General features: G+C 46.9%; 1 protein-coding gene across 1 annotated transcript; it reads left to right on the top strand.

Moving 5' to 3' along the window:
* Positions 1-618: 618 nt before the first annotated feature.
* Positions 619-18,686, top strand: LOC108164584 (frizzled-3). The gene is made up of 2 exons (XM_017300411.2): positions 619-1,397; positions 16,644-18,686. Exons 1-2 carry the CDS (start codon positions 1,167-1,169, stop codon positions 18,393-18,395), a joined length of 1,983 nt encoding a protein of 660 aa, XP_017155900.1. The 5' UTR covers positions 619-1,166; the 3' UTR covers positions 18,396-18,686.
* Positions 18,687-19,274: the final 588 nt, after the last annotated feature.

Genomic DNA, 19,274 nt, shown 5'->3' with positions numbered 1-19,274 from the left:
AAGAACATGAGTCGGATTTTCTGCAACATTTGGTTTTGGTCAAACTGGCTAATGGTGCTATGACACTAGAATTTTCGGACCTTTCTGCGAAGAGAGAGATATCATGAGAGACATAACGCAAAATTAGTGTTCATAGCCGTCTCCAGACACATCGCCCAGCACCAATTCTAACACGCTCGCCCAGCCAGACAGCAAAATTCGATCTAAAAAGTGTAACAATCGATGCTCTTAGCTCAACTGGAGGCTGGAGCATATTTGTACATATATCTCTTCCTCTCCTTCCCATAAGGCTTAGTGTCATATGGCCATAGGCGAGCTCGAGCCACGACTCGAGTCTCTGGGCTATGGAAAGGTATGGAAAGCTAGGGAAAACCCAGCAACATAAACGGACTGCAATACGAACCTCACCCCATTTTGGATTCTAATATGCCATGAAGACTTACAAGCCTCGTCAACATTCACAGCATGTTGAAGATAAAGGTGAGCTGGACATTGCATGCGCTGTGCTTTCCTTGCCGTTCTGCCCGTTGACCATACCTTTTTTTTTTCTCAGCAGCACACGTTTGTTGCCGAGCAACATTTCAAGGCGGGCGTATTTGAAAGAAACGGACTTGCCGCCCCCAAATGCGAGCATGAATGAACGGGCCGCGGACAGGGAAACAACAGAAAACTAGTGTCGAATGAACTCCGAACAGCAGTTTCGTAAATTTTCCCCACAAAAATATCCAAATTGAAATCAAACTACTGAAAACATATTTATGTATATACATACAATATCAATAGCCGCCTCAATCTGGGGAATTGGAAAGCTGGAAAATGGAAACACCAGAGATAGTGCCGAGTTTTCTTTGATATTTCCCACAAAAATATCCAGAATCCCTACATGCCGGTATCGTTCGGGATAGTGCCTCTGCCCGCGTATAAAGAACAAACTCAGAACAGGTCTGAAGGAGCTTGGAATCCATATCTGTAGTATATAAGAACTTGGTGGAATATTAGTTGTATTTTTTTCACGTGATCCCTCGCGAGTGTGTAAACATTGCCAAATCATTGCCATGAAGCCCGTTTAATCCAGACCCTGAGATCCTGAAATCCTCTTCTGTCCGGGTGACAGCCCCCATACGATATTCCTAACCCTTCCCCCGCACCACGACAACCAAGAACAAATGTTGGCTCGTGCAACAGCCCTGGGCCTGATCCTGCAGAGCATCTGGCTGGGAATCGGTGGAAGCTCCAGCCTCGATGGACACGGCCAAGTGGCGGGCCACCACCATCACCACTCGAGTGGATTACAATGTCAGCGAATAGCGGTGTCGGCCTGCCAAGGCCTCGGCTACAATATGACCGCACTGCCCAATCTGGCTGGTCACACCAATCAGCTGGAGGCTGAGCTACAGGTAAGCATGAAACACAGGCACGTCCCATCCATCCCCCATCCCCCCTCCCAGACTCTCGATCCCACGCCGTTGATAAGCTCTGGCTATGGCTGTGGCTCTAGCTCTGGCCCCGGCTTTTGTGTGGCCCATAAAAATAATTCTCGCCGCTTACGTGCGAAAGCCCAAGCCCCCAACAAAACCAGAAAGAAGGCGAATTTCGGTTATCCGAAGCCTTACATACCCTCACTGAGCACCCCCATTCTGCTGTGTCCTTTATGCTGTACCCTATAGTCATGCCATGCGTATCGAAGTTAATTATTTACAGAAGCGGTCCACGACATGCATTTTGTTTTTGCATTCTCGGTCATTCTCCTTGGTACCCTTTTGGTTGCGTTTGTGTCTGGCGGCGTGGAAAGGACGTCCTCAGAGGATTCTTAGCCAGCCGTAAGGAATACTGATCCGTACATATCCGATCTTAAAATAATATTACCCTTTGCGAGGGTATCCACGAGTGAAGACATAACAAAAACAAAAACAAATGAACACAGAGACGGACAAACGGTTGAAAAGTCACAAGCTCTTGCGAAATGTACGAAATTGTGAATGGCAGAGCGGGTTGGGGTTAGAGCTGTGGCGGCAGCTCATCAAAGTGCGACTCTCCCCGAAGACCCCACTAGCACACCTGCCCCCTGCCCACAAGACTTTTTCTGAGTTTGTTTTTTACTTGTTTCATATTCGCTCCGGTGATGTCTCAGATAAGCACAAGCTACAAAATCCAAAAAAATCAAGTAAATAATACTCGTAAATTTTCAAAAATATAAAACAAGTAACTGGCAGAGACTTTGGTACTGAAATCAGTACCACACTTTTTCTTTACTTGAAATGAAATGTAGAAGTATCGATTCAGGGTCTATGGATGGTCTATGGGTCTATCAAAATTTCTACACCAACTGGGAAAAAGTTTTTGTATTCGTATTTCCTATCAGCAGTATTGAAGAATTTATTCAGGGTCACAATAGATATGAGTATGAGAGACCATGGAAATGTATTCTGAATACCAAGAGTATTCCAATCTGTTAATATATAGTTCTGAATTCTTTTTTACACAGATCTACAATAGATCTGTTTTTTTTTTTTGTTTTTTTTATATGCTATCGGTCTGAGGAGAACACTGCCCTGCCCCTGCCTCCTGGCCCCTACTCCTGTGGGTATGGTATTATTGTGTACGCCCTCCCGCTGCTCTGATTGTACTTTGTTTTTCGGGGGTTTCATTTCCATTAGCAACGCTCTGGGGAAAAATACAAAAGGAGGCATGGCTTCGACTCTGACTCTGACTCCGATTCCTACTACGGGGCTCGGTATCTAGATAAAAGTGGAAACAACACACTGACACACGCATACACATGCAGGGACCAGGGGCGGCACAGGCACAGTTATCACTCAGAAAAAAGTCAAAGAAGCGACATTTAATTGCTTTTCAATTAAAAGAGAGAGAGGGACACCAATAGAAGAGGGACAGAGAATGGGAGAATGAACCATATGCAGCTATCAGGGCTGCCGTCTTTGCATGTTCTATATAAAATGATAAAAGAGAGAACTAGAGAGAAAAACAGACGGAGTGTTAGTGTGGTAAAACTCTTTGGCTGATACCCTGTTACTTGTAGCCAGAAAAAACAAAAAAATGTACCCCACTTGGGTGCTATTTTGTAAAAAAAACTATTGTTCAATAATGTGAGATGAACTGATCTATTGATCTAATACGAATGAGAGCCATTCATTGTCTGAATACGAGCATCGCCGTTGATACCCTAGAAAATGCGATCAGATCAGAAGAGCTTATACAGCTCAGGTCGTCTTCGTCCATAATTTACCATGAAAATGGTCCATGAAAATCGCTGAGTAGCTGGAAGGAGCGAGAGAGAGAGAGAGAGAGAGCCATTTAGTGGAAATCACATGGGCGACCTCTGCGATTGTGCGGCGACAAAGAAAGAAAGAAAGAATGGAAGAATGAAAGAAACGGTGGAGAAGAAAGAGGCTGCCGCCGCGCACTGAAGAGTGAAAGAGAAATGTGTAAAAACTCGAGCCAGCTTAGAAAGACACTGAGAGAGGGAGGGGGGCTAGATGTCGAAGAGAGGCTGTGGCTGTGCGTGTGCGTGTGCATCTGCGCTCGGCGCTTGTGTGTGTGTGTGTGTGTGTGTGTGAGTCCATTAACACCTTTCGGCTAGCTCTTTTGAGCATAGCTTGCATTTCATGTCCATGCCTGCATTTGGGAGAGCAGGCAAATGTCGATGACGATGATGCTGTGCCGTGCCATGCCGTGCCTAAGTGCTGCAAAGAAGTGATGCTTGGGGAGGGGGTAGGGGACCGGGACCGAGACCGAGCCCGAGACCATACGACAGATAAGCGGAGAGACTGCATTTGACTTTTTATCTCTCGGCTGCACAGCGCTCTCTCCCCATCGCAGTCACCTAATCTCTATGTTTCCATATACCCTCTCAACGGGTATGATAGAACTATGGAAGGTGCGGCCATGCCGCCCATCATCATGCCCAAGCAGACGCCATGTGTCTATTTTTATGTGTTCTCCCCAGGGTATACAAAGTCTCGACTCTATACCGAAACTCTGTTCTTTCTTTCTATCTAGGGGCGTCTGCTCTCCCACTCCCACTCCCACTCTCCCTTCCCCTCCCCAGAAGCCATCGCATTGTTCGATCTAAAAATGCATTGTCCGTTTTCCCCGTTTTCCCTCGATTTACTCGTTGTTTAGAGGAGAGAGAGGCAATGAAATCCCCCGTACATGCCTCAAGTGGCAATAAAAACGAAAGCAGCGCCCCCTGAATCAACCCCTACCCCTCATTCCATCCACTGCCCCCACCTACACACCAAACATCGAACAAATTGAATCGGAAGCACGTAAAACAGATCAAAGGCAGAAAAACTATACAAAAGAAAATCAAAAGAGGCAGCAACATCAAGCGGCAATAAAAAGCAACAATAGCAGCAGCAACAGCAGCGGCAAAAACAACAATCAAATTCGGAGATGGGTTTACATAACGAAGGCATCAGAAGAGCATCGGCAACGTCATTCGAGGATACTATATTCGTATGACCATTTACCATATACCATATGCCATATGCCATATGCGATGGAAAAGATCAGAAGAACGGGAGAGACACCCAAGAATTGAGCCAGAAACGAGAAGAATGAATTTCTGTTTCTATGAACTTTATTAAATATCGGCATATATCTAATGAAAGATATATGTTTGATTATCGATTGGAAAGACCTTTAACTTCTGATAACTTTCAAAGAAAAAAAACGCATAGTCTAGATGGTCGAACAACTGTACAGTGTGCTCCCCAAAGATTTTTTTCTGCCAGCTTTGCAGTATTAAAACTATTTTGTATCTCTCATCATCTATCCCATGCAAAGCCTATCCATCGCCCAGATATACTCGTACATAGGCTCATTCTCTTTATAAAGTTTCCAATTAAATAAACTTTTTTGTTGCTGTGAGGGAGCTCCGTTGATGGATGGTGTTATCTACAGTGGAACGGACATCATCATCATTCCCCTTAGTGGGGAGCGCACTTTCAATTAATTTGCTTGTAATTGTCGCTTGACGAGCACTTTGTCGGCACTTGATCGCAACGCGCCCCCACTCGACAAACAGACAGACAGATAGACAGACGGACAAACAGACACACAGATAGATAGATACATATATGTACAGATAGAGAGACAGACAGACAGACATACAAGCAAACAAATAAATAGGCAACACACAGACAAGACAAATGATAAAACTGAAGAGAAGTGCATTTGACTCTCTTGGTGCGCTTGGACATTTCAAACACCAAAAAAAAACCAACCCTCCTCTGCCTGTTGATATTTTGTTTTTGTTTTTGCTGTCCCCCAAAGCTCCTCCATTCACGTGGCAACGGGCTCCCTATTCCCCAGCCATTGGGTTTTTGGGTTTGTCAACGATGTTTGTGTTTTGTACTATCTCCAACCGCCGACCCTCCTGTCCAGATAAAGAAAATGTTCGTGGTCCCCTCAAGTCGACATAACGTCAGGGCTTTGAAGATGTCTGCCCTTAAACATGACAGATGACTGGCTGACTGCTCCGCTCCACCCATCAACAACAGACACACCGCCGGACAGAGAGATAGAAATTGTTTTGAAAATAGTTGGGAATATGCGCTCATAAATGGAAGATCTGATGGGTAGGAAAAATTATCATTATTTAGGAATATTTTCTTTGTTTTTTGGAATCCTTAACCATCAGCAAATGGGAAATGTTGCATTGCATGTGACAAACTGTCCGACTAGTTGGTATACCCTTTGCTTTAAACAGAGAAGTGTTTTACTCGCACGACTCGTACTCGTCGTAGCTTCGGCAGATGACAAAACGGTTTGGCATTTTATGTAAAGTAATTGTAAATATTTGAGCAAGGCATTAGCCAGAAAGCCCCGGCCACAAGCTCCGGCTCTCACCTGTGGGGCTCCCCAGACCCCCGACCACAGACCCCACTGCACCCAAACCAAAACCAAAAACAACATCAGAAGACAAGGCCGCGGTCCGCATGCATACATACACACGTAGATGGCAGCCATAAAGCAGGCACAGCAACGAGGACCGACCGACGACCGACCGACCGACGATGGCGACAATAAAATTGTTTGATTTTGAAAATCAGAACCCATTAAGATTGCTTCGGCAACCAGTTCTCCAGTGAAAGAGAGAGAGAGAGACTACAGAGACATCGATAGAGAGGTGGCCACGTACATACAATATATGATAAACATTAACGAAAGCATAAGAAAACTTTTGGGGTTTCGGGATCCAAAGAAATGTGGTAAAACTTAGGTTTTTTATCGTTTTCGTTTTTATGGCAATTGCCTTTGGGGCTTATCGCTCGGCAAAGTCCCCCCCGGTCCTACAGAATGCATGACCTAACCTCGCATATCAATCCTATATCTCACTATCTATGTATATCTATCAGCATTTGATTAAAGAAATTGCCGCGAAAAGAAAAAAAACAAAAAAAGGGAAATAATATTGCATAGGTATCTTAGTACAGGGTATATAGGGTGTGTTTCGATAGGAGAACTATATCTCAAGAGATCGATTTAAGGTGGATTTTTCCAATTTTTCTTTTGCTTTCAACATAATCTTCTTTTAGACGCAGGTCCCCACAATGTCGGAAAGAACTTTCTTATGGAAGATCATAATAAAAGAAAATATGGTATGAAAAATACCAAAAATACTCGGAAAACTTTTTGTTTCACATCAAATTGATAGAAATTATATGCTATTATTGGTAAAATGTTTTGGGGATTTAACAAAGTTGTGCTTATTTTGTAGTGGAGGAAGTTTTTGAGGATACAAATGTATGTTCTATGTATTAGGGAAATAGATGAATTCCATTATTCTGTATTCCATTAAATACATATTTGAGGGGTATTCAGATGGTCGAAAGGACTGATTGTAGCGTTTTCTGGTACTGGTTTCTCTTCCGTTCAATTCCCGATAAATAAAAAAAATACCTAATGTGTTTGCATTGGGGTTTTGCTATCAGTAAAAGAAATCATAAAATTTGTTGTGATATTCTCCGGCGTAAAGAAATACACACACACACGCAGACATGCACACACACACATTATCATCCAAAGTTAATCCGCAACGGCATTTCTGATAAGAAAAGTAACCCAAAAGCTCTTATCAAAGATTGACGCCGGTAGAAAAAAAAAACAACGACAAGCGCCAGAGACACATTGAAGTTGTTGTTGGGCTGCTACCTCGTTTACGTACGCAGACAAAGTGGGAGAGAGAGGGAGAATGTTTGCATTGTAATTATGGCAAAGCCCAAAACAACAACAATGAGGAATCCATCAGGGCGGGATTTGAAACGACTTAACAATGATAATGTCACAAAAAGCACAAGAACGTCAGAGTTCCCTTTCAACCAAAGTCGAGAGAGGGAGAGAGAGACAGATTACATGCGTAAGTCGTGGCATATTGCTTGGAGAGGAGAGGAGAGGTTCTTCTTGGTTCTATTTTGATACCCAAAATTCATAGTGAATCCTGAGATCATTATTTAGATGTTATTGGAATCTAGCCAGATACAATCTATCCTTAAGAGGATAGAGAGACTTCAACGGACTTTGAAGTCTGCTGGCGCTGCGGCAGCCACAAACGATTGGCAGAGACGGGCGAGTGCAGGAGCAGGAGATAATGCGAGGCACAGTGGAACGGAACGGGACGGGACGGAGACGGATGTGTGATGGGTGATGGGAATGCGCTGAACATAACTCCAACAAAATGTCGCTTGTTATTTTTCGGATATATATTTTTGTCGTTTCACTGGAATCCATCTCTCCTCTCCCTCTCGCTCTCGCTCTATAATGATGGGGTCAAAAGGAGCTGAGCTGCAATGCTGACGAAAACAATTTGACGTCCAAGAAAAAAAAGAAACAAACAAAAAAGTTGGCAAGGGGAACAAAAACAAAACCAAAAGTCAACACACACACAGAAAAAGTCATTGCGAAATCCTCAAAGCGCGATTCCGTAGCAACAACAATTAGTTCATTCCACTGTCGTGGTCTTCGTCATCGTCGTCGGAGGAGGCTCTGCTCTGCCCTGCTCAGCGGTATCTCTGCTGCAGCGCAGCGCTCCCTGTGATCATTCCGCTGCCTGCCCTGCCCTGCCGGGGCCCCGCTATTCCTTTTCCTGGAGCTTCTACTGCCTTCTTCTCCTCATCCGCCTTCTCTCCTGCTTCTTCTTCGTCATGTGCAAAAGACAAACCACGCAAAAAATGCGGCAACGTTTTTCAAATGCCAGTCCAGAGAGAGTGAGAGAGAGAGAGAGAGAGAGAGAGAGAACAGTGGAAAGGGGAAGCAAACGGCAAGCAAAGAGCAAGAGGCAAGGGCAAAAGAGAGCGGCATACCTGCTGCTACACGATACGTTTTTCACCGTCGGCACTCGGCAGCCATCGGCAAGTGCGTGTGGGCGGGGGCCATGAAGATAGTGGGCCTTGATGAACCGCAAACAAAATGTTCGGCGAAAGGGGTATCGTGTTGTCCAGCAGCCCATGTGAAGAACAGCAACAGTTAAAGAAGCAGGCAAAAGAATCAGCAGGCACAGGCACATGCACAGGCAGAGGAATGTCGAACGAAGTCCCAGCCTCAGACTCGGAAAAAATTCGAAAAATATAAAAGAAAAAAAAAAAAACGACGGCCTCTGCAGCCACAGCCACAGCCACAGGTTTGTGTCTTAAGTCTTTTGTTTTTTTGTGGTACCCTTTCTGCGGCGACTATAACAAATTTGAGCAGACCTTTGCTTTCGATGGTACCCTAGCTTTTCATAAAGTTTTCGGTTGAAATTAGTATGCAATTGAAAGACGGGATCCAAACGAAGGATTAGATGGAGTATTTGGAGTGTATTCTACAGATTTTATGGTCAGTGGCCTTCGATTTCCTTAGGATTGAAAGGTCTGATATCCGCACAAGAAGAGCTGTCCAATTCAAGGGTATTTGTTGGTTCGATCTACAAGACAAGCCTTCCCTTTAGCAGGAGGCAGGAGGCAGGATGTTGCAAGATGACGTTGAACTTGCTGCCTGTTGCAGTTGCAGTTTCAGTTGTTGCTGCAGCGCGTAATTACATGGCAATTAAGTTAATTGAACTGCGCGCCTGCGCTCGCGTGAATTGCTCTCACTCTTTACCGCTCCCCCAAACCGTATACGAATCCCCAATCGCAATGCCCCAATGCTGCTCCATTGCCCCATCGTTGCTTTACATGACAGTGGGATAAAGTTGATCCATCCAGTGGCATAATTTGTGTTGTAAGTTGCGTGTAGAACTCGAAACGGCAGCCTCATTTTGGTAATCCCGCCTGACAAAATGTCAGCAATGGAGACGGCAGCGCATATATTACTCCGTGGACGGACTCCCGTGTCGGTCCGCCTGTCCACAGGGGCACCGCACCATGCATCCATACAATGGCATGGCATGGCATGGCTTGGCCTGGCCCGGTCTGGCCTGCCCTGGCCTGGCCGCGGCAAACCAGTCCCAAAACATGTCCCAATTGTATGGGTAACTGTAGCGTGCCAGTGCCAGTGGCAGTGCCAGACCCAGCCGCCACTAAGCGGCCGAAACGATACTCTAAGCCAAAAGACCAATTGAACCGGCAATGTACTCGGCCGGCCAGTGCTCAGTGCTCAGTTCTCAGCTTCAGTTTTATGCCGCCGTAAAGTTCTTCGTCCCTTGAACGTCCCTGACTGCACCGAAGATTTCTGTCAGAGATTATCTAACTTGAGAGAGCGAGAGCCCCGGGAGCCGCAAACACTTGGGGACAAGGATTTAGAAGCAGTCACTTGATGGCAACTAAATCAACGAATCCTTGGAATACACTGATCTAATAGATCGTATAGAAACAAAGCATCAACTGAAACTGTTTGAAGCGCAAATGATATGCAGAAGGATCATAAATCAAAGAACTAAAAAGTATAGTTTTATTAATACATAAATTTGTATGATCTGAAGAATCTTTCCCCATTTCAGACCGTTTCTTTTGCTGTGACCTGCACTGTATACACAGCCAGAGAATGCCAGAGAATCGATTCCTAGCTCTTGATGTTGTGCGCGGCGGCATCCATCTGCCTGGTGCTTTGGTGCATTCCGCTTGGATCGGGCTGGGGCTGGGGCTGGTTCTGGGGCTGGGGCTGCGGCTGGAGCGTTGGATGTGTGTGCCTCTTGGTCTTGCGACTGGGGCTTTTCTGCTCCTCGTTTGCCTTTGAATGACAATCGTCGCCAGTCAAAATGTCAATTAATTGTGAGACGACAGTCGTATGTCGTCGGCATTGCCAGCGCTGGCGAGTTGACAGTTCTGTCAGCGATCCGTGGCACTGCAAAAATGCAGTCGGCGATCTCTACCATTTGAATTGATCTCCAGCTCCAGCATCAGCTTCAGCTCGATCTCAATCTTGATCTCGATCTGTGGCTCTTTTTGTTTCGGTTTCTGCAATAGCTGTTTCTGTTTCTGTATCTGTATCTACATCTCTGGCTTATCAGAGCTATAGGGCTCTAATTAGGAAGGCAGAATGCTAGCTTTTGCATCTATGATGTCATGACGATCTATCATCCCAAGCGGAAAGGAAGTGAGGAACGGGCAGAGGCCAGGGGCAAGCCGGGGCATCTTAATTATGCAAATTATTGCCAGAATCAAGTCAGCGATCGCGATCTGCCTGCGATTGAGACAGAAATCTCAGCAAATAAAATCCACCCCAGGAAATATAGAAATACAATTTTTTGGTCCGCTCGCTAATTGCAAGCGCTCTCTCGTAGCGAAAATTAAATCAATTGACTTTGATGTTGAGCCGACAACGAAAACAGCGATGACGACGACGACGACGACAGCCCGGCCCCAATGGATCTCTGCCCCACTCGATCTTCCCTCCGAAATCGTCCGAAACAGCATTCGAGCATTCGTGCACAGCTGTCAATGCGAATCAGCCGGAGTCGGAGCGTCAGCATCAGCGTCAGCGCCAAACGGCAACTAAATCAAATAAAGCGCAAATCAAATAAAGTACCACAATGCACGAAAGCCGAATAAACAAACCCACACACATGCCTCGTCGGATGGATGACCGACGAGTGCATACCCTAACAACAAGAGTCCCCCAAACCCAAAAAAAAAAAGGTTTACCTCTTCATCTCTCTCTCTGTCTCCAGCGAACCTCTTCCCTACTCTTTAAAAGCTGGATTCCGATCGGATATAGCTTTAAACCGACTACAAAAATCATGCGACTCTCGCACTCGCAGGGTGGGGAATCGCAAGCGAGACGCAACGGCTGGAAAAAGATGAATCGTTGCCGGCTCGCGGATTGCTGCTCCGCTGCTGCCAGACTGCTGACTGTTGACTGCTGACCAAAACTCGACTTTGAGCTTCGCCGGGCCTAGCCGGACAGGGGCATCTATCCGTCCATCCGCCGTATATATGGCTTCGTCTGTTATGTGCGACGCGGCGCTGCGGTATTTCCAGTCAGCATTTTGCAACACTTTTCACTCTGACAGCCGGCAAATTGCTTTGGGGGCCGCCTTAGCATTAGCCACAATCCCCAGCCACATCCGAATCCGAATGAAGCGTGCCGCATAGATGGCTCGCAGAGATACAGGATAACATGGCCGAGTGGAGCCTCTGTCACGGCGTGGCGTGAAGTGGCGGGCGCTGAGAGATGAAAGGCCTCCTATCCGGGATGAAAGAAGAGGTCGGAGAGATCCTCTCTGCGTTTCGATTCCAAAACCTGTCGATACTATCGCTGGCCGATTGCCAGGCCCTTCCACTCGTGTAATTCAGTTCTCAATTGTTTAATTATCGAATATCCAATTGACACATTGAGTAATTCCTGTTTAAGAACCAAATATTCCACTCCGAATGACCGCATAACAATAACAAAGTGCATTCATCGATACTTCGATTGCATTACCATTCCCCTTTGAGGACCCATCGGGGCGGGGCGGGGCAGGGCGCCTAAGCCCATAATTTGTATGCCATATTCGTGGGCACACTGTCCGTTCCACGATCCGGTCTGGGTCTGGGACTGGGCCTGGCTTGGGCTCTGCAAGCGTAGAAAATTATAAATTAATCCATTACCTAGATTATGCAGATGTCTGAACGCATTAAGTGTCCATGGGCCAGTACCATGGAGCAGCAGCGGAGGATCTGTTGGATCTCTTGGGCATTAAGCGTTGTTAATGAATGAACACACGACACAGCCAGAGCCAGAGCCAGAGCTAGAGTCGAGAATTGAGTTGAGTGGCGTTTCCATCTGGTTTCAGTCCGCGGTGGTGGTGGTTGGGGAGAAGGAGGAGGTGCCACAAGGTTGTGTGGCACTAATGAAAGTCAAAGATATCGCAGCCGCCGCTGGATAGTTTCCGAGTGCGGCGGCAGCTGTTTAGGGGTTCGTTCTCCATTTCCATTCCATTCCTTTCCCTTCCATTCGATTCCTTTCAAAAATATTCAAAGTCAAAGTGCCGCGCGACAAAGTCTGTCCGCCGTCCCCTCCGCACCCGACCACCGTCCCTTCCTCTCGTTTCGTTGCCATTGCATTCGCTTGGAAATCATTAATCAAAATTGAAAAATCATTAAGTTCACGTTTTTCGTTCGTTCGTTTTTTTTGGGAGGTGTCAACTCTCGCATTGTTGTTGGTCTTGTAATTGAATTGTGAACACGGGCACACGAGGAGGGGCACCGCAGAGCACCAGACCCAGGCCAGGTCCCGCTCAAATTGAACAAAATTAAATGCTTTTGGTCTTCATCCGAAAAAAGTGTGAAACACGCTGCTGCAAACCGAAAGACAAGAAAAAAAATTTAAAAGAAATTGCCGCAAGTCTCCGCGTCTCTACAGCCACAAAACGAAACCCGAAAAGAGCTCCAGGCGATCGGTGGAGCGAAGCAGAAACGGTTCATTATTATTTTTGTTTTTGTGTTGTTTTTTAAGTAAATTAAGCAGAACTTTGCTGTTTGCTGTTCAAGCCGAGCCGCCCGATGACACAAAACGTACGATCATTTAATGATTGTTCAAAATCCTCATCAAAGTCAGAAATCATTGTTTGAAACACATAAATGTGTACACACAAAGAACTAAGACTACTCGTTCGAGTAGTACTCCTTTTCCACTAGCGGACGCACATTCTCCTAGGCGAAAGGATCCATTCGATAGAGAACCTATGCCACGATATCCACATTTGTGATGGACTTTTCTTATAGAAAATTGTTTAATTTTTTGTCCAATAAGATTATTTTTCCTTGAATACTCTCTTCAAACAGAGCATAAGAACATATTTGATAGAGATTTTTGCTGAGTATATCCATTCGCTTCTATAAACATCGCATGAATACAATACATAGTACATACGTATATGTACGTACTCGTATGTAGTCGTTCCTTGAACCCCCACTGACGCTCAAACCCTTTCAAATTGCCGACTTTGTTACTGTCTGTAATAACAATAATTTCGTTTGCTGGAGACCAAAACGAATTTGTCGCTTGGTGTCGGGTGGACGGATGGACGGACAGACGGATAAACTGCGGTGCGGCGAGCCGCGGCGAATTGCCAACTTCTTCTTTGGGCTTTTGCGTGGCCGAAAAAATGACAGCAGCGCAGCAGCGGAGGCATGGCTATGGCGCTGCGAGTGGAAGGAGCACGGCAACATAAATGCTCAAAGCGTTGCAGATTGCATTCGCTGCGCAGGCTGGAGGGGGTTAGAGGGGCAGGGGGTGGATCGGCTTGGGGGTGTGACTGGAGGAGAGGAGTGTATGGTGAGATGATGATGATGACCAAGCATTGCTCTTTTGCATTAATAATACATTTTAGACACTCTTCAAGCCTTTGCTCACGCTCTCTCTTCCAGCTTGTCGCTCTCTCGCGCTCTCTATCTCTCTCTCAGTTCACCTGCACTGTATTGCTAGAAGGTGAGGCAGAGCTCCCTCTAACGCTGGCCCTGAGGATCGGCTTGGGTATACCTCACCCTATATTAGTACACCTTGCCCTCCGCTAGCCGATTGCCCTTCAGTTTTGTATACCCCTTGACGGGGGGTATATTGATTTTAGTCCAACGGTTTCGCTGCCACATCTGAACATTTAGATTTGAATGGCCTTCGCATTGTTTCCCAAAAAAGCAGATCAAGCACTGGCAAAAGGGTATTTCAAATTCGAGAGGCACCTGCCAAAGCCCATGCATTTTTCTCTCTTCTTTTTGGACTTTGCTTTTTCGTTGTTGTTGTTGTCGATGATAATGCCGACTTGCTGGCTGCTGCGCCTGATGATGATGAGGTTCACTTGCTGTGTGCTTTTTGCTGGGTTTGTTGTTGCTGCTGCATCATTAAATTATTATTGCCCGAAGCTATTTTTCATCGAAGTGTGAGTAGAGCAGAGAGGGAGAGTCAAAAGGAAGAGAAACAAAAGCTACACAGAATTGGAAATCGCGTGTCTAATGCTTCATTCGAGATGCCCGGCGGTTCTTCTGCTATCTGCCCCCGTCCCACCATCTTCACATCCCCATACTCTCCCCCTTCCCCTTCCCCTCCCCCTCCTCCACCTCTATCTCTTCTTTCGGCCGCTCCTCGTCTGGGCCGCTTTCGGCCTTTCGTCTGGGCCTAATGTAGCTTAATTATACAACCAACAGCAGCAACAGCAGCAGTGGAAGCAGCAATAACAATTCGGTTACTGTTAGCCCCCACAATATCAGAGCCAAGAACGAGTTGGCCTGTCCAAGAGGCAGCCCATCAAATCCATGTCAAAGTCCCGCTCAGGGAGTCACTGCCGCGATATCAGAATGATGCCTACACAGAGAGAAAAGCTTGACAACTTGCATGAGATAAGAACTTAGATCCCTGTCTGATTGATCCTGTCTGTGCAAATTGCCCATAAGCGAACGGACACCACAAGCGATTCGGCAAATCCCCCAACCAATGATATTCCGATATAATTACGGACCATCGAAATTTATTTCAGTGTACTCCTGCAGCCGGAACCTTGGAACTCTTTCCTGAGAAAACGTTTCTCGATAATTTGATGCAGTTTTTTTTGTCGTTTTTTATTGTTGTTTTTTTCTCTCTCTCTCTGGGTCTCTGGGCCCCCGAAACCTTGCTGTTCCTGTGCTATCCTGTCCCTCGTTGTTTTTTTTTTGCCCCGGACTTGTCTAAAATTCCACAAACTCATAAATGTTGATGCGTCTGGTCCGTCATCGTCATCATTGTCGTCGTCGTCGTCGTCCGGTCGGGGCTCTTTTGATGGACAATGGGTTTGGTATGTGTCTGACTCGGTTTGTGGCTGGTTTTTGCTCCGACATGGTTTTCCATGGATTAATTTCGCATCAAGTCGAATGGAATCTGGCTTCATTTGATGTTATTAGATTGCATGGCCAGTAATTGACAATTAATTGCCATCGACAACAACTGCAAATGGTAATGGAATGGACGTTCGCGTCCACGTCCACGTCCACGTCGGACGCGGGATGCCATTTGAAACGTTTTCTTTCTTATGTGTGAAATCTGACGCAAGTTTTCACACCAAACATTCATTCACACACATCGTAATGATCAAAGGAATGGAAACAACAAACAAAAAGAAGCATGAGACCCTTTTCCACTTCAGAGGAAAACCCGGACTACTGGTTTGATTTTCTAACATTTTCCCAGTGACAAAGAATCTGTGGGGTAGAGATAGATACATAGATACTTGCCAAGATCTATCATATATGGGGTACAACATATATCGAAGTATACGACTTTTAGCAATTAGCAAGATTTAATTATATCGCTTATATCGATGGAATGGCCACATAAAAGATTGCCGCCCAAGTAATTAGATCGAAATTTGTTGTTCGATAAGCAAAATCGAAAAAAAGGAGAACAAAAACTACACGGAAATTACTAAATAGTACGCCTTCAGTAAAACAAAGCAAAAACAAATTGCTTCTAAACAAAAGATCGGATCTGATTCCCATTTCCCATATCCCATAACCCATTCCCCATTCCACGTTCCCCCTTTTCCTCTTCACACTTTGGCGCTTCTTGGCTTTTGTAGTTTCGGCGCGAGGTCTATAATTTTATCTAATAATAAAAATGCCATAAAAACTTAGTCAAACAGTTGGACTTTGTTGTGGCGCCTGCTCTTTGTTGTTCCGCCGACACGACGCCATCAAGCAGCATTAACAATAGCCACAACACCAGATAATTCAACAAATGCTGGCCATTTGCAACAATTGAGCACAACAATTGCTGGGCAGTTTGTTTGGCTCGTCAAATGTCTGGTATTAAAATTAGTTGAAATTGCAAATAATGCTAGTGATTTCCCCTCATATATGTATGTACTCATAGACGTACTCTCGTACTCGCGTGGGTCTGAAAGGCTTTCATTTGGGAGCATCGCATCGTAGTTGAAGTACAATATAATCTGAAACGAATAACAACAATAATAGTTATTTTCTACGTTTTTTGTCTTAAGTTAATGCAATGTTTCCCTGCAAAGACTTTCCATCAACATATATATGTATTTATAGATCTGCTGATTGCCTACAGAATCTTTAAGAGTAGGTGCTCCTAGAATAGATGCCTGAACGACACCGAAGTGCTTGAATGTAGGACTTTGGACAGGGCTGAGAATAGCCCTTAGATCTATATTGTAGACCTTCCCCCACCCGTTTCTGGATGCACCACTAATAATTGTTGCATGTCATTCTTGTTGCCTTTCCTTGCAGATTGCCAAGCTGCTGCCTTTGATCGAGTCGGGCTGCTCGAGGCGGGCGCGCTTTCTGCTCTGCTCGGCGCTGTTTCCGCTCTGCACGCCGGATGTGCCACGGCCCGTGACCGCCTGCAAGTCCCTCTGCGAGACGGTGAAGGGGGAGTGCGCCGCCAATGCCGGTCCGGAGCTGATGCAGCTGTGGCCCCCCTTCCTCAGCTGCGAGAGTCTGCCGCAACCGGAGAAGCACGAGCTGTGCATGCAGATACCCCAGGAGGGTGTCCATGCGGCGCCAACGGCCAGTGCGGCCGCATCGGAGACTGTCCCCGCCCAGGAGCCCCCGTTGCAGCAGCAACAGCAGCCACAGCAGCAGTTGCAGCATCCGCAACAGCAGCCGCAGCAACAGCAGCACATGTCCCGCTTTTGGATGTCCTGGAAGACGGGTGGGCCACTGGGAGGCGGGAACGGCGGTGGAGGAGGTGGCGGCGGCGGCGGCAGCCTGGCCGGTATCATCTGCCCGCAGAACTTCAGCGGAAGCCACCTGAATCCGGAGGAGTGTCTGCCCCAGTGCCAGCGGGACGCCTACCACACCACACAGCAGAAGAAGCTAACGGAGAGCCTGATCCTGGGCCTGTCCGCCGTGTGCTTTGTCCTCACGCTGTTCGCGCTGGTCACCTTCTGGGCGGAGCCGACGCGGTTCGGGTACCCGGAGCGCCCCGTGCTCTTCCTCTGCCTGTGCTACAACCTGTTCAGCGTGTGCTACCTGGAGCGGATCGTGTTCCACAACCAGGCGCGGAGTCTGGCCCAGCTTCAGGAGCCGCAGGGGCTGCGGCTGCGTCCCGCCTGCCAGCTGACGCCACCCTGCCTGGCCTCGTACATCACCACCTCGTACCTGAGCCTGTGCGCCGCCAGCTGGTGGCTGATCTTCGCCCTCTGCTTCTACCTCTCGTCGCACAAGAAGTGGTCCAGCGAGGCGCTGGAGAAGCGTTCCGGCCTCTTCCATGTGCTGGCCTGGGTGCCGCCCCTGGTGCCGCCGATCGCGGCCCTGCTCCTGGAGCGTGTCCGTCCCAGCGAGCTGACGGGCATGTGCTCGGCCCCCGGATTCGTGGAGCTGCCCGCCCTGGTGCTGCTCCTCCTGGGGCTGTACTTTACGCTGCGCGCCTCCCGCTCCCTGCACTCGCTGCAGCAGCAGCTCCAGCCCACGCTGGCCCACCACCGCTTCGGCCAGATCCGGAAGCGGTTCGTCATCTTCTCGCTGCTCTTCTTCGTCCCGACGGCGGCGGGCGTGGTGGCCGCCCTCTGCGAGCGCTTCGGCGATCCCGTTCCCAGCTGTTCGACGCTCGAGGACTGCGCCGCGCCAGATCCCCTCACCGCCTGGCCGGCGCTGGTGAGGATCTTCTTCCAGTTGGCGGGCGGCACACTCACCGGCATGTGGGTGTGGTCCCGCAAGACCTGCGAGAGCTATCGCAGCCGTCTAGTGGCCGGCGGTACGCCCACCTCCTCCCTGATGACCCAGAGCAAGTCGGGGGCGAACGGCCATGGGGGCCATGCCGGTGCCAATGCCATGGGAGGCGGTGCATCCGCTCTGCCCAAAAAGCATCTCTACACCAGCGGCAAATCGATGCTGGCCAGCGGAGGCATTGGAGGCATTGCCGGTTTCGTGGGAGGAGGAGGCGGAAACGGGGGCGGGGCCAGTGCCACCGCTCCGCTCTATGCGGGCATTAGCTTCCACAATGTCCCCGTCTACAATCCCAACCAGTCGCGTGTCTAAAGAGGGATCCGATGGCTCAAAGCCTGATCAATGATCTGGATACATACTCGTATGCATCGCTCATTAAATAAAAACAAATTAATAAATTATCAATTGAAATGTGTTAATCGATTTTAAGTCCCCATTTTGAATAGTTTTTAAGTATCACCTAAGTCCTGTGTAAATAGAGGAATCGTATTTTTATTTGTATTTTATTTTCTGTGTATTTGTATTTTTTTTTTGTAATTAATTTGTTTCTAGGAACTTGATTTAATTCAAATTGTGAATAAATTGTGAACTATAATATTTAAATGAGAAATTAAAGTTTGTTTTCATCTGCAATCACGAGATAGAGTACTTGAGCTGCCCCTAACATACCCTAAGATGTTCTTAAAGATGTTCCCATAAAAAACCAAAAAAACCGTAGACATAGTAAAGGAACTTTTTAATGTGATAATCATTCAAATAATGATAATGGATCGGACATCGAAAGAAACGGAAGAGTACGATGCTATATGAAAATCTGGTAACAATCTGGTAATCATCGTTGTTTCCTCCACCAGAAATGCCCTGTAGAGCTCCTGTCCTGTTCTGTTTTTCGCGGGTAGACCCTCGAGCAATAACTGAAGAGACTTCAGTAGTTACTATCTAAATGGTTTTATGGTTGTTCCCTCCGGAACAGGCACCAGTATTAAGTACTGTTCAGGAAGCACCAACCCACTCGACGAGGTTTCTTGGGTCACAGAATCAACACATCTATAATGTTAATTTCCACAAGAAAAGCGGGGATCCCTTAGCGAATACTTATCTAGATATTACTTATGATACCTTCCTGCCCTTTCGGTGGCAGTGGCAGACTGGTAACCAAAGACAGCTGAAATCAGTGGAATTCGAAATCCA

This window comes from Drosophila miranda, chromosome XL, assembly GCF_003369915.1.
Source record: "Drosophila miranda strain MSH22 chromosome XL, D.miranda_PacBio2.1, whole genome shotgun sequence".
Taxonomy (NCBI): Eukaryota; Metazoa; Arthropoda; class Insecta; order Diptera; family Drosophilidae; genus Drosophila; species Drosophila miranda.
The sequence above is the reverse complement of the archived record's forward strand: the minus strand, read 5'-3'. Positions and strand labels throughout refer to the sequence as shown.

Excerpts from the sequence above, each read along its gene's own strand:
- LOC108164584 (XM_017300411.2), top strand. The coding sequence starts at position 1,167 with ATGTTGGCTCGTGCAACAGCCCTGGGCCTGATCCTGCAGAGCATCTGG. Across the intron at positions 1,398-16,643 it reads AGCTGGAGGCTGAGCTACAG|ATTGCCAAGCTGCTGCCTTT; the intron begins GTAAGCATGAAA and ends CTTTCCTTGCAG.